This window comes from Fukomys damarensis, unplaced genomic scaffold (genome assembly GCF_012274545.1).
Source record: "Fukomys damarensis isolate Sample0158 unplaced genomic scaffold, DMR_v1.0_HiC HiC_scaffold_2, whole genome shotgun sequence".
In the NCBI taxonomy this organism is placed as follows: Eukaryota; Metazoa; Chordata; class Mammalia; order Rodentia; family Bathyergidae; genus Fukomys; species Fukomys damarensis.
In genome coordinates, this window is record NW_022900914.1 from 8,292,347 (window position 1) to 8,306,483 (window position 14,137).

Genomic DNA, 14,137 nt, shown 5'->3' on the forward strand with positions numbered 1-14,137 from the left:
CTTTTTTTTTTTTTTTTTTTTTTGTACCAGAGATTGAATTCAGGACCTTGCACTTGCGAGGCAGGCCATGGCAGCACTGAGCTAAATCCCCAGTCCCTATTTGTTTATTTTTGATGTTATTTTTTGTGCAACTGGGATTCTGTTCAGAAAGGCCTTGCCTATGCCTGTGACATCAAGAGTCTTACCTATTTTATCTTCCAGCAGGTTGTGTTTCTGTTTTAATATTTAGGTCTTTGACCCATTTTAATTTTAGTGTAGAGCATGATGAGAGATACGTGTCTAGCTTCGATCTTCTGCAGTGTATAGCCAGTTTTTCCAGCATCATTTGCTAAACAAGTATGTGTTTGTTTTTGGCCACTTTGTCAAAAATCAGATGGCTGAATATGCCTGGATCCTGTATTGTTCTGCATCCTGTATTGTCCCATTGATCCACATGACTGTTTTTGTGTCAATGCCATGCAATTTTTATCACTGTAGCTTTGCAGTATAACTTGAAATTTGGGGTTCTGATGCCTCCTGCTTTGCTTTTGTTGCCCACGATTGCTTTTGCTGTTCTGGGTCTCTTCTGGTTCCGTATGAATTTTAGGATTGTTTGCTCTAATTCCGTGAGGAATGCTGTTTGTATTTTAATTGAGATTGCATTAAGCCTATGTTATGGCTTGTGTCTAGAGATCCCCCAAAGCCTCTTGTGGTCATAGGTGGGGGTTTTCAGAGATGGCTGGATCTAGTGTGTGTGATGCTGGAATCAAAGGTGTGTGATCACTGAGTCCACTGATTGGTTGAGTGTAGTTCTGGGAGTGGATAATGGGAAGGCCCTCACTGGGTGTGAGTGCTACCTGCCCAAAGGGTATGTAGTCTGGATAGAATATAAGGGACAGAAAGAGGGCTGCTGTGGTCACTTCTCACTTGCTGCTTGCTGCCTTCGGCCTGCCTCTGCTATGCCACTCTGCCTTGGAGCCAGCCAACTTTGAACTGAAACCTCTCAAAATTATGAGCTACAATAAACCTTTCCTTCTTTAACTTTAGGTGTTGGTTATTTTGTCTCAGCAAGAAGAAAAGTAACTAAGACAGCCTGTGTGTCAGTTTTAGAGTACTGCTGTTTTGACAATATTGGTTCTGCCTATATAGGAACACAAGGTATCTTTCTGTTTTCTGACATTTCTTTCCAACTTCTGATGTCCTCTTCAATCTCCTTTTCAGAGTACTGTAGCTTTTGTTGTAGAGGTCTTTCCATTCTTTGATTAGGTTAATACCTAAGAATTTAATTTTTCTTGATGCTAATTTTTATTTTCGGTCAAACTTAGGACCTTGCGATTTCAAGGCAGGCACAGTGCCACTGAGACAAATCCCTGGCCTTTCTTGATGCTAATTTGAATGGTATTTGTTTTCCCAATTTCTTTCTTGGTGAGTTCGTTATTGCTATGCAAGAATGCTATTGATTTTTGTGTTGATTTTGTATCTTGCTACATTGCCAAATTTAGTTATTAATTCTGAGTCTTTTGGTTGAATTTTTTGAGTCTTCTATGTAAAGGATCATGTCATCTGCAAGTAATGATAATTCAGCTTCTACCTTTCCTATACATATCCCTTCTAATATTTCTTTCTCTTGACTTATTGCCCTGGCTAATGTTTAGAGTACTGTATCAAATAAGAATGGTCATAATGAATATCCTTGTCTTCTTCCTGGTTTAATATGATGTTAGATGTTGATTTCACATAATGGCTTTTATCACATTAAGATAAGTTTCTTTTATACTTTTTTTTTTTCTTTTTTGGTGCTGGGAATAGAACGCAGGACCTTGCATTTGCCAGGCAGGCGCAGCACCACTGAGCCACACATCCCCAGCCTCTTTTATACCTATTTTGTTCAAGGTTTTTATCATGAATGGATTTTAGGTTTTGTCAAAAGCTTGTTCTGTTTGTTCTTTATCCATTGAGATGGTCCTGTGGTCATGTGATTTTGGGCTTTATTGATTTGTAAATGTTGAGCCACCCTTACATCCCTGGGATGAAGCCTACTTGGTCATGATGTGTGATCTTTTTGATGACTTGTTGCATTCTATTTGCCAGTATCTTACGAAAAATTTTGCATCTATGTTTATTAAAGAGATTGGCATTTAGTTATCTTTTTTAATTGGGTCCTTTCTGGTTTTGGAATCAGAATGACTTTGGGAGTACTTGAGTTTGGGGAGTATTCAAGTTAGATCTTCCCTGAAGTCCTTGTAGAATTCAGCAGTGAATTGGGCCAGGGATTTAGCTCAGTGGCACTGTGCCTGCCTCACAAGCACAAGGTCCTAAGTTTGATCCCTGGTACTGCAAGAAAGAAAAAAAAAATTCAGCAGTGAATCCATCACTGGGTTTGGTGCATATGTGTTTACAATTGCTTTGTCTTCCTGTTGAATTGTTATGCTTTTCTTACTTGGCAAATTTTTTTTAATTATTGCTTCAATTTTATTCTTATTGTATATATAGATTACTCAGGTTTGGTAATTCATATGTATCCTGGAATCTATCCATTTCCTCCAGATTCCCCAATTTGTTAAAGGTTTTCAAAGTAGTTACTAGTAATCTTCTGACTTTCGGTGGTGTCCATTGTGCTCTCACCTTTTTCATTTATAACTATTCTGATTTTGATCTTTTCTCTTTTTTGATAAGATTAATTAAGGGTTTGTCTGTTTTGTTTATTCTTTTAAAAAATAGATTTTCGAGCCGGACACGGTGGCACACGCCTGTAATCCTAGCACTTGGGAGGCTGAGGCAGGAGGATCGCTGTGAGTTCAAGACCAGCCTGGGCTACATAGTGAGTTCCAGGTCATTCTCAACTACATAGTGAGACCCTGTCTCAAAAAACCAAAAAAAAAAATTTTTTTTTTTCAATTCATTGATCCTTTGTATTGGTTTTTTTTGGGTTTTTTTTTTTTTGGCTCAATTTCATTAATGACTAGAAGAGACAAAGAAGGACATTACATATTTGTTAAGGGAAAAATTTAATAGAAATAGATGACAATTGTAAGTGTACTGAACACTGGTGAACATAACTTCATAAAATAAACACTACTAGGCATAAAAGATAAGATAAACATCAACAAATTACAGTGGGGGACCTTAATACCCCACTGTCACAAATAGAGCAACCAACAAAAAAATCAAGGAAAAAACTTCAGAATTGAAAACCACACCTTCAAACAAATGGACTTAATATCTAAGAGTGTTCCACCCAACAGCAGAATACACATTCTTCTTAGTAGCATAAGAACCTTTCTCCAAAATAAACTAAATACTAGCCCATAAAGCATGCTTACGTAAATAAAAAAGAATTGAAGTTATCCCATGCATATTATTAGATCTTTGTGTAATGAAACTAGAAATCAATGGCAAAAGAAACTACAGAAATTATGCAAATACTCTGATCTTTACGATTTCCTTCCTTGCACCAATTTTGGATTTGGATTGTTCTTGTTTTTCTATGACCTTGAGGTGCATCATTAGTTTACTTATTTGGGCTGTTTTCCTGATGTGAGAATTTAGAGCAATAAACTTTCCTTTTAGAATTGTTTTCATTGTGTCCCATAGGTTCTGATGTGTTTTACTGGAAATTATTATTTGATTCTAGGAATTGTTCTCCTTTAATTTCTTCTGTGACCCATTGATTATTCAAGAGTATACTGTTGCACTTGGGAGGCTGAGGCAGGAGGTTCACCATGAGTTCAAGGCCAGCCTAAGCTACATAGTGAGTTCAAGGCCAGCCTGAACTATATAGCAAGAACCTGTCTCAGAAAAAAAAAGATGGAGGTGTATATTGTTTAATCTCCACACATTTGTATAATTTCCATCCTTTGATTTTTAGTGCCAAAGATGAGGGTAGAAACTTGAGGACAGGAACCTGCTACTGCAGCTCTTGGGACAGAACCTGCCCCTCTGGTAGTTACCTGCATTCTCTGCAGATATGCAAAGAGCTCTTAGTAACAGATGTGTTGCCATTAAGAGTTTTCTTGGACTGTGCTTCTGTTGTTATTGGTCTCTGGTCCACACAAAGCCAAATGCCCAGGCAAATGCTGTATGTGCCCCTGCCAACAGCTGGCCTGCTTTGAGCCTGGGTCCAAGTCAACCCCTAGTCCAAAAGGTGATCAGAAGTTGGACCAGTTGATGAATTCAACATGTGGGTTTAGGAAAAAGGTTTATTTAGTTCAGGACAAACCCTAGAGCAGACCCCAGGCTCATGCCACTCCAGCTGGCCCAGTTCTCAGAGGACATTTGGGCCAGGAGCGGAGCACTCCACTCAACACTCTTCCAAACATCACCAGCTTTTGGTGGAAACCAGCTTCCCCTTGGGGGACAGATCAAAGTTAGGGGCTCTTTAATTCCTAAATGAGCTGCGGGGAAAGGGGTTGGAAGATGAAGCAGTTGAAGGAGTCTTTGCTCAGGACCTGGGTGCCACCTACTGGCCGTGTTTAGTTCCACCTAGAGAGCCAAACCCAGGATCTGAAAATTTAAAGGGCACCCCATCTTCCACAGCATGACAAGGAATAAGGAGAGGGGAATGCTTGCTTTCTTTGTGACGCTCCAGCAGGTGTGGCAGAGGGTCCTTGCAGAGACCCACAGGTGCCTTGGATGAGTCCTGAGCCAAGATGGATCCCAAGCAGAGCAGAGTGTTGCTTAGGCCTCACCCAAGGGCAAGTCTAAACCAGTCCTGTGTGATGAAGTCTCTGGCCCTAGTATTAGCTAAAACCCCCCTAGGGCAGCATGATTGGTTTCTGGGCTCTGAAAGGAGCAATTTTTTCTGTTCCCTTCTATAGGCGGTTGCCACTTTGGATACATTTTTGGGTGTTCTGTGGTACTAGGGTTGAAGCCCAGGGCCTTGCACATGCTAGACAAGAGCTCTAGCACTGTGAGCTACACCCTCAGCCCTACACAGCTGCACTTTGGGACCTACGTTCAGACAGAGGAGGAGTGGGAATTGCCTTTCTTGCTCAGGCACTGGCAGAACTGGGAGTTTGGGCTAAGGTGAGATGACCTGGGCGTTTTCCAAGTAGCTGTGTAGCTCTTGGTGACTCCTGGTAGCAGGGTATTCAGCTGTGTTCTCAACTGCAGGAAAACGAGATTTTTCTTGGTACCAAGGAGGATGATAGCTAAATCCTACCCCAGGGAGATGACAAAACATCCTAATCTCCCAATCTCCCATCCCAGTCTCACCTTTGCAACACAGGCCTGTGAATCCCAGCAAAGCGCCAGATGAGGGCTGTGGTCCTCATACTCAGCTGTGTACCAGAATCACCTTGGGTATTTAAAAAAAAAAACTCTGTGGGGCCAAGGATTTAGCTCGGTGGCACTACACCTGCCTCACAAGCACAAGGTTCTGAGTTCGAGCTCCAGTAACAGAAAAAAAACCTACATATCACACACACATACACACACACACACACACACACACACACACACACACATACACGGGCTTCTCCAAAGTGAGGAAACCATGGAATTCATGGGGTGGGCCTAAGCCATCAGTAAATCTAGCCCTTAGAACCCCAAGAAGGCTTCCCTCAAAAACCAGAGTGCACATTTGGAGTAGGAGCAATGCCTCCACTTTTTTTCAGTAGTCAGCCTTTGAAACTCATAACGATTAAATAGAACAGAATCCCTAACTTGGCTCAGGAATTCCCAAGGCCGAGCTAAGAACACCCGCCTCCCTCAGAATCACCTCTGGCCAGCCCAGAGCCTCTGAGGCCCAGAATACCACCCACCAACCACAGCGGGCCCAGAATCACGCTGCCACAGGGTCTCCTGGGGAAATCAGTCTGTGAGCCTGTGGAAAGTTCCCAGATAGTCGTTTGGCCCAGTTATCAGAACAGTGCATGCTCGGGTGCAGCCAGCCCCGCTGGCCTCCGCAGACCGCAGACCAGGCGGAGTCTGAACACTTATAGTCTGGACCGTTCAGATCCACCTCTCTGATCTGCATGCTTCCTCCTTCCTGACTCCCTGTAGCACTTACTTGCACCCTATTTGGGGGCATCTGGCTCTACTATGCTCAGGTGTTCTCCCCAGGGAAGCTATAAGCTCATTAGGAACAGGCAAATCTTTTCAGTTCCTCACAGTCCATAGCAAAATACCCGTGGAAATAAAATACTTTCCTTGACTCTTCCCATTCTACTTCCTTAGAAGCTCAGTGTCCATCCATCCCAGTCCACTCCCACTGCTGGTACTTTAGGTGAGTCCTCTGGAAGCTCAGAAATGCTTCCTAATGCCAGAATCTGCCATTCTCTTCCATCAACCTGCTTAGGCAGTTACTGTTCACTGAGGATTGGTCTGGATCCCAAAGAAAAAACAGCCTGGCCCCTGAAGAGCTCAGTCAGGTGGAAGGGACAGACACATAGATGGTTTCACAAGAATGTGACAAGTGCTTTGTTGAGCCTTGTCAGGGTACTGTAGACAGAGGAAGGCTTCAGAAAAAATTTCCTAGAGAGGATCCTGAAGCCAAGCCCTACAGGTAGGGTAGATGTGGGGGACCCAGACCAGATGGTGATGAGAGATAAACCAGACAGACAGAGGACACAGAGGTGCCAGTCAGTCAACCTTACTGAACTCTGTGCCTGTGACAAACCCACTCCTGGCTTCAAGGCACTTCCTGACAGGGGAGTGGTGGGTGGATGACAAGTCTGGTGGTGTGAGGACTGAGGTACAGTGAACACAAAGCCATTGTCTAAAAAGCTCATGCATAGTCAAAATTACCCTGGGAAATTTCTGAAATTGCCAGGTCCTGAGTCTCCAGAAGCTCCCAGGAAAATAATTTGTGTTTTTCTTGGTTTCTGAACCTTACCTGGCCTCCCTTTTCCTGAGCAGCAAAGGCCAAGCTTTATTTTTTAAAGGATGAAAGACTAAGGATAAATAAGAGGATTTTACCTCATGATTTTTATTCGGAAAAGCTCATTTAAGTTTAATGTGCATATAATGAGGTCCCCTAGGTGAATATGCATAGGGTCAGGGCTGGGGTAGGACGATGATAGCACCCAGCGGGTGCCAAACTGCACCCCCAAAGCAGTGTCTGTGCCTGCACAGCCACCGCGCCTCTTGGTCAAAGAGCGATCCTGATTCAGTAGGTCTCGAGTATAGCACAAGGATTGGATGGAATTTCTAACAAGCTGGTACCCAGACAGCCCCATTGCTGACAGTTTGAGAACCACTGAAGCAGTGAATGAGGGGCCTTGGGGGTGGGAACAGTCCAGTCAAGGGTAAGACCTGTCTTGGGAGAAAAGGCTGGAGAGCTGGGGTCTCCTTAGGGTTAGTTAGAGAAGTGTAGGGTTGCGTCACATTAAAGCAGCAGCTGCCTACAGGCACAGGGAAGTGAGCTGGGTATATTCTTACTTCATAGAGACTCCACAGATTCAACCTGGGGAAACAGTCTTCACTCCAGAAATACTGGATCTCACAATTCTTGGAATACACAATCCTTTTGGTCTGTACTGTTTCTCTGTTTCTCATAAAGACCTAGTTATAAGACATAGTTCCTTCTTCTCAACAGTGCTGAACAGCAGCTGACCTTTGGCCCCTGTGTAAGGATGGCGGTAGGGAGGTGCTTACACCTGCTGTCCAGATGGGGGCGCCTCTGCTCAGCCCCACCTGTTGGTTGCAATGTGGGAACACAGGTCCAGAGTTGCCAAGAGGCCAGAAATCCCACACCGTTTATATGAAACATCCTAGCTTTAAAATATTGGGCACTGTCTCAACATTGTAAGTGCTACACAGTTCAAGCCTGCAATGCAAATTCAGTCATAGTGTCCTAAGGGCTTAGAGCTGGGTTGTGGGTGGCCAGTCCTGCTTTCAGACAAAGAACTGTCCCTGATGGAGTGGAGGAGGGAGGGGCTGAAGGCTGGAAGACCTTTCAGGAGGTTCCTGGTGGCTTTGGCTAAAAACAAAGTACTCCCAAGGGTGGGCAAAGCCCAGCATTTTGAGGAGGGAGGGTTGAGGCAGGAACAGATAGCTGTGTGTAGGAAGAAGAGCCAACTGGCTACAGTGACCCCACAAGTTTCTAACTCCGGTGACTGAAGCTAGTGGGGACATTGACTTCAATAATGGAAACGGGAAGATGTATGTTTTAAGAGACTGGATAAGTAGAACTGAGGTGCCTCTGCGGCAGCCAGCGGGCTGCAGAACACGGGAACAGGGAGTCTGAAGTCAGAGAGGCAAAGATTAGTTGGCTTTCTAGAAGACACGTCTGATCTGGTTACTGTCTACTTAAAACCCTTTGCTGACTTCACCCTGACTCCCCTGCTGGGGGAATCCAGACTCCTCCTCATGGTAAACATCCCTTCCAGATCTGGCCCTGCCAACCCACTGCGCCATCCCCAACATAGAACCTGTTCCCCAGGCCTGCTGAACCACTCAAAGTCCTGGGATAAACCATGGCTTTATTCCTACCAATCCTCAGCCTGCAGTGCCCCCTACCCCATTCTTTGTATGTGTGAAAATTTCATCTCTGTTTAGGCTCCCAAATGTCTGCTTTGAAGCCTTCACTGACCCTGCCAAGCAGAAGAGATCACGCCCTTGTTTGTGCATCTTTGAACTTTCTGTGCTTCTCTTCAGGCCCTGTCTCCCACTGCTGGGGAGATTTGCTTGTCTAAACTCCCAGGAAGCAGAGACTATGTCTTAATTTCTTAATTAACTCTGTATCGCCAGCTCTTAGACGTGCCTGGCACGTAGTTCAGTGTTTAAAGAATGAGCACATGCCCCTTCCCTTAGAGAGTGAAATGCAAGACTGGTCTGAGGGCAAGGCAGCTCTTTCCCCAGGGGTGCCCAGCCCCTCCTCCCTTGCCACAGAAAACAGAATGAGCCTCTCGTGCTGACCTCACCTCTCTTCTTTCTTTGCAGCTGGGGAATGGCCGTCAATGTGTACTCCACATCTGTGACCAGTGAAAATCTGAGTCGCCATGATATGCTTGCATGGGTCAATGACTCCCTGCACCTCAACTACACCAAGATAGAACAGCTCTGTTCAGGTAAGAGGCTGTGACTGGGAGTGGCCCTGCTGGAGGGAAAGGAAGGGAAGGCCAGAGCGAGAACAGCCAAGCAGGGAGAGCACTTGTAATTACCATGGAGGAGAGCTGGAGAGACCACAGTAGTCACACCACCTGGAGTAGAAGTCAGGAAGGGGGAGCAGGGAAAGCGGGGTGTCAGAGCCACTACAGGAAGAAGCTACAGGTTAACAGCCTGAGCTCCAATGTAACCACTCTGGGTCCAACTTTTAGTGCCCCATCTGTCTGGTGCAGCCCTGGACAAGTCACTACCTCTCTCTAGACAGCCGTTTCCCATCCGTATGATGGAAATGCTGTCACCTATTTACTGTACCCACTGTAGTTACTAGGGTAGTATGTGCCGGTAAATACTAATTGTGCTTATCCTTGGAAACCTAGGGGAGTCTGGTCTCATCTGAAAGTAGGATTGGGCCAGCCCGAGAATAAGGAGAGCAGAGAGAGAGCCAGGTTTGGGGAAGAGTCCAGCAAAGAGCCGAGGGGGTGAGAGCGGCTGGGACCCGCCTCAGTCAGCTGTACCTCCCCACAGGGGCAGCCTACTGCCAGTTCATGGACATGCTCTTCCCTGGCTGTGTGCATTTGAGGAAGGTCAAGTTCCAGGCCAAACTAGAACACGAATACATCCACAACTTCAAGGTGCTACAAGCAGCTTTCAAGAAGATGGGTGTTGACAAAGTAGGTGCTGCACCCAAAGGGACCCCAAGGAGCTGTGCCCCTGGGGAAGAAGACGGCCTGACAACCAGGGTGCTGGGCTGCTTGGGTTGTTCCGCACACATCTGTGCCTGCCCACCCTGACTCCAAGGGGAACACGCCTGCAGCTCAAGGCACATCCTGTCCTCACCAATATTCCCTTCCCTCTCTCCTCACTCACCCACCTGCCCAGACACAGGTTCCATGTCCTGCTCCTGTTACATCTCTCCGTAGGGCCCAAGAAAAGTCTCTTGGCTCATTCTTCTGCCTTGACAGTCCCAGAGCTATGGGTCCAGAGCGTCCAGCCCACATGTGGGCGGCAGGACCAAGGGAAGCGTGCCCATGCAGTTCCTCCTGTGCCTACAGGACCCATGGCAGCGCCTGCCAACCTGCCTGCCGCCTGTCTGCTCTGGGGCCGTGGGAAGGGGGCAGGTGGAGAAGGTGGGCAGTGCTGCGGCCAGGGCCTGGCTTTCCTCAGGGCAGTGGCCCTCTCACGAGGAAGGTGGCCCTCCGCAGCAGGTGGCTAAAGCACTCTGCTTGTGTGGTCTATTTCAGATCATTCCTGTAGAGAAATTAGTGAAAGGAAAATTCCAAGATAATTTTGAGTTTATTCAGTGGTTTAAGAAATTCTTTGACGCAAACTATGATGGAAAGGATTACAACCCTCTGCTGGCGCGGCAGGGCCAGGACGTAGCACCACCTCCTAACCCAGGTGATCAGATCTTCAACAAATCCAAGAAACTCATTGGCACAGCAGGTAATGTGCCCGAGCCAGGGGAGGGACTTGAGGGGCCGGGCCTGGCCCTGCCACCCTGGAGGACCCTGTTATCACGGAGTTCAGATGACGCCGCCTGCTGCCCACTTAGACTGGGGAGTCCCCAAGGGGGTGAGAAGGCTCCAAAAATCTCTCTGAGGAGAGCCACCTGCACCAGCTGTGGTGGCAGCTGAGGCTCAAGGCCCTTGTTTTCATAGCATGAGCTCACTTATTTGCCTCAAGATAATGGGGCAGCAAGGTGACATGTTTCTTTCCTCTGTCCAGGTCCATCAGGCCACAGGCCTGATGCCGGCACCACAGCTCTTTTCTGCCCCTGGCCCCAAGATAACCAGGGGCAGGAGTTTGCCAAGCTTAACCCTATGTTCCCCTAATTCAAATCCTAGAGATGAGTCTTGAACATTGAATCTGTCCAGTGTTGGGGGGACAGGGAAAGAAGCAATAGGGCCTTTGGGGGACCAGGGTTGGGGAGGGCAAGGGAGAGGAAGAGGAGCAGCCCCAGCCCGCGTCTGACCCGTCATAGCAGAGCCATCTCCTCCGTTTTGCGCTGCTGTCCTGCCTGGGCCTGTCCCCACTCACCTGCTTGCTTGGCATCAGAAGCAGCCGCTCTGCCAAGGGAGGTGCAGCGCTAGAAAGCAAGTGGCCATAGCATGCGGGCTGCGAAGAGCTGAGGTCCCCGCGGCGGTGACAGAGCTCATCCTGCAGCAGATGCAGAGGGGCAGGGCAAGCGTCACGGGGAAGGTGGTTGGCAGGGGCTTCCGTTGGAGACCTGTGCCAGCTGCTTTTCCTCGGGCTCTAGCTGTCAGTACAAGAGAGCTCTGAGCCCCCATGTCCCCAGATTTCACTGTCCCTCCCTCTCAGGCAGCTCTCTTGGTGCCTCAGCCCCTCACGCCTACCCCTAGTTCCCATGGTCGCTGCTCTCCCAGGCTTGCCAGGTCTGCCTCGCTGCTGTAGTGTCCTGTGTGGCCGGGCCTGAGGCCTCCATGTAGATGCCCTTCCCGAGGGGGTGTCTGCCTGTCGCATGGGCCTGCCCCGCAGTACTCACACCAGACGGTCTCCAGCCATGTGAGTTCCGGCCTTATCTGACTCCTCTCCTCTGGGCAGTTCCACAGAGGACGTCCCCCACGGGCCCCAAGAACATGCAGACCTCTGGCCGACTGAGCAACGTGGCCCCACCCTGCATCCTCCGGAAGAACCCCCCATCAGCCCGGAATGGCGGCCATGAGACTGATGCCCAAATTCTTGAACTCAACCAACAGGTAAAGGGGATGGCTAAGGGCAACCCTGCCACAAAGCCTGGGGCATCTGGGACATCTGCAAGCACAAGAGGAGAGCAGACAGGGAGTCTGAAGCAGGGACCTCTGGCTTGAACCCTACCTTCTGCCCGAGCAGCTCCTAGACTTGAAGCTGACCGTGGATGGGCTGGAAAAGGAGCGTGACTTCTACTTCAGCAAACTGCGTGACATCGAGCTCATCTGCCAGGAGCACGAAAGCGAAAACAGCCCTGTTATTGCAGGCATCATCGGCATCCTCTATGCCACCGAGGTGAGCATCCCCTCCCAGGCCCATGGCCCCCACTCTGGCCCGGCCCTAGGTCCACAAGCAAGCCGGGACCACAGAGGGCCCTGGGGAGAGAGGTGACGTCACCATCCCCAGGGTGCACCCAGCCACTGGCAGGGAAAGCAGGGCCCTGGGCTTCTGGCTCCTCGTTCCTAAACCACTGGTCCAGTCTGATGCCCTCCGCCTGAACCAGCCTGCTGGCTCACCACACCCCTCTCCCTTTGCCTTCAGGAAGGGTTTGCACCCCCTGAGGATGATGAGATTGAAGAAAACCAACAAGAAGACCAGGACGAGTACTGAGGGCGGTGCCAGCCCTGGCTGACTGCACGGCTTCCTTCCGTGCCTCCCCTCCCTGCGCCCACCCCACATTACAGTCCTTTCCTTCAGCCAGTCGGCCGGCCGGGTGCTTTGTGTCAGTGCCGCAGCATTGGGGAGCCGGGTGAGGGGCTCGGGAGAATGGGGCAGGGGAGCAGGCAGAGGCCCCACCCCAGCACCCCCAGCAGTGGCACTTGCCCAGGGGGCGGGACCCCTGCCCACTCCCCACCCGTATTTATTTCCGTTGTCTCTACGCTGTGTCAGCCAACACTTCCCAGGGTGCTGCTGCCACCCGCCCAGCCAGCCACCTGCTCCCTGAGAGCCAGCAGCTGTATATTTGACAAAGTCATTGGTATATTTTTACTTACTGGATTGTCCTTGCACTTTACCTATTATTTTCCAGGGCCGACAGCGAGCTCGGGGCAGCAGGTCTGGCTTGGCTCCCCTTTCCCACGCAAAGTTTGGGGCAGGACTCACCAATTCTTATTTATTTTGTCTCTTGGCTTCCCAGTAGTTGAGGGGAAGGCTGATGTCAGGAGAAGAAGGGGGCTGAGGAGGCAGTGCTGGGGGCCCAGGGCTCAGGGAGAGCGAGGGGAGCATGCGAGGGACAGAGGTGACCTCCTGGCATTGGGCTCACCCGCCCAAGACCCCCGCCCAGCACCGAAGGCCAGCACTGCCCCAAGGCCCAGCCATCCCCTTCTGCAGCCTGGTCCACACCACAGACTCTGTCTGTCCCCCACTGTCTGCCCACCTCCCCACCTTGCCCCTTGGCACCAGCCTGCATATGTGTTCACTTTTATTTAAATAAACTTGTGTGGTAAAAGTTCCACATCTCCCTCAGTTGAGCCACAGCCAGTCTGAGGACTCAGCACCTCCTGTCCTCCCCCTCCGCTCAGCTGGTGGTTGTGCGACCATCACTGTCATCAGAAACCACTACTGACACTGGGCTGACACAGCCCTGTTCTGTGTCACACCCGTGACAGGACTCAGGAAATAGGAGGGGCCCAACCCAAGTTCTCGAGCCATGGCCGTGACGATGGAAGTCTGGAAGGAGGGGACTGGCCGAGAGATGCTGTGTCATCCCCTTTCCCCAGTGGGGCTGCGCGTTGAGGCACCCTGTCAAAGCTCACACCTCACCCCTCACACAGGGATGCTGCTGGGGACAGGGTTCACTGACAGCGAAACCTGGGAAGGCACAAAGAGCAAGCAGCCTTGAGCACGGAAGCCCAAAGGGTGGCAGGGTCCAAGTAGCTCCTTCTGTAGAACAAGTCTTTAATGGGAACAGCCCCACATGCTCAGGGTGGACCTGGCAAAGGGACATGACAGCCAGGGCCCTGAAACTCCTCACGGACCGTGAACGCCTCAGGGTCCCCTAGGCCACCCTTCATTTCCCAGTGAAGGTTCTGAGCCCCACAGGCACCATGACTTGCTCATGGGGATAGAAACCTGTACTAGAATTCAGACCTCTAGACCTCTAGTTCATTGCCCTTCCCAGAAATGACAGAGTGCTCCTCTAGCTACAAGGTCACCCTGACAGTTGTCTCCTTGCCATCCTTAGTGTGGCCGAGATCCACAGGGGCTGTCTTCTATGCCCAGCCCCCGGCCCATCTTCTAGACCACCACTTCTCCAGGGACTCCAGGACAAGCCTTACGTAGCGGTCACGTGCTCATTCCTTACTGCCTCCTTTTGACTTGCAGGGGCCTTAAGTTCCTGGTTTTGCTTTCATTTATCCTGATGATTTTTAATTCCCTTGCTTAATTTTTTTTTTTTTTTTTT

At 49.2% G+C, this 14,137-nt stretch overlaps 1 protein-coding gene across 3 annotated transcripts in view; it reads left to right on the plus strand.

Annotated features, from left to right (window-relative positions):
- Positions 1–12,990, plus strand: part of Mapre3 (microtubule associated protein RP/EB family member 3) — a 37,514-nt gene extending 24,524 nt beyond the window's left edge. For 2 of the 3 annotated variants that reach the window (XM_010604805.1, XM_010604803.3), the window contains exons 2-7: positions 8,863–8,990; positions 9,553–9,698; positions 10,269–10,470; positions 11,590–11,744; positions 11,878–12,030; positions 12,277–12,990. In XM_010604805.1, coding sequence (XP_010603107.1) covers positions 8,870–8,990; positions 9,553–9,698; positions 10,269–10,470; positions 11,590–11,744; positions 11,878–12,030; positions 12,277–12,345 — 846 coding nt within the window. In that variant the 5' untranslated portion in view covers positions 8,863–8,869 and the 3' untranslated portion in view covers positions 12,346–12,990. The remainder of the gene's footprint in view (positions 1–8,862; positions 8,991–9,552; positions 9,699–10,268; positions 10,471–11,589; positions 11,745–11,877; positions 12,031–12,276) is intronic. The other variant, XM_010604804.3, reaches the window with a different exon arrangement.
- The last annotated feature ends 1,147 nt before the right edge of the window (positions 12,991–14,137 follow it).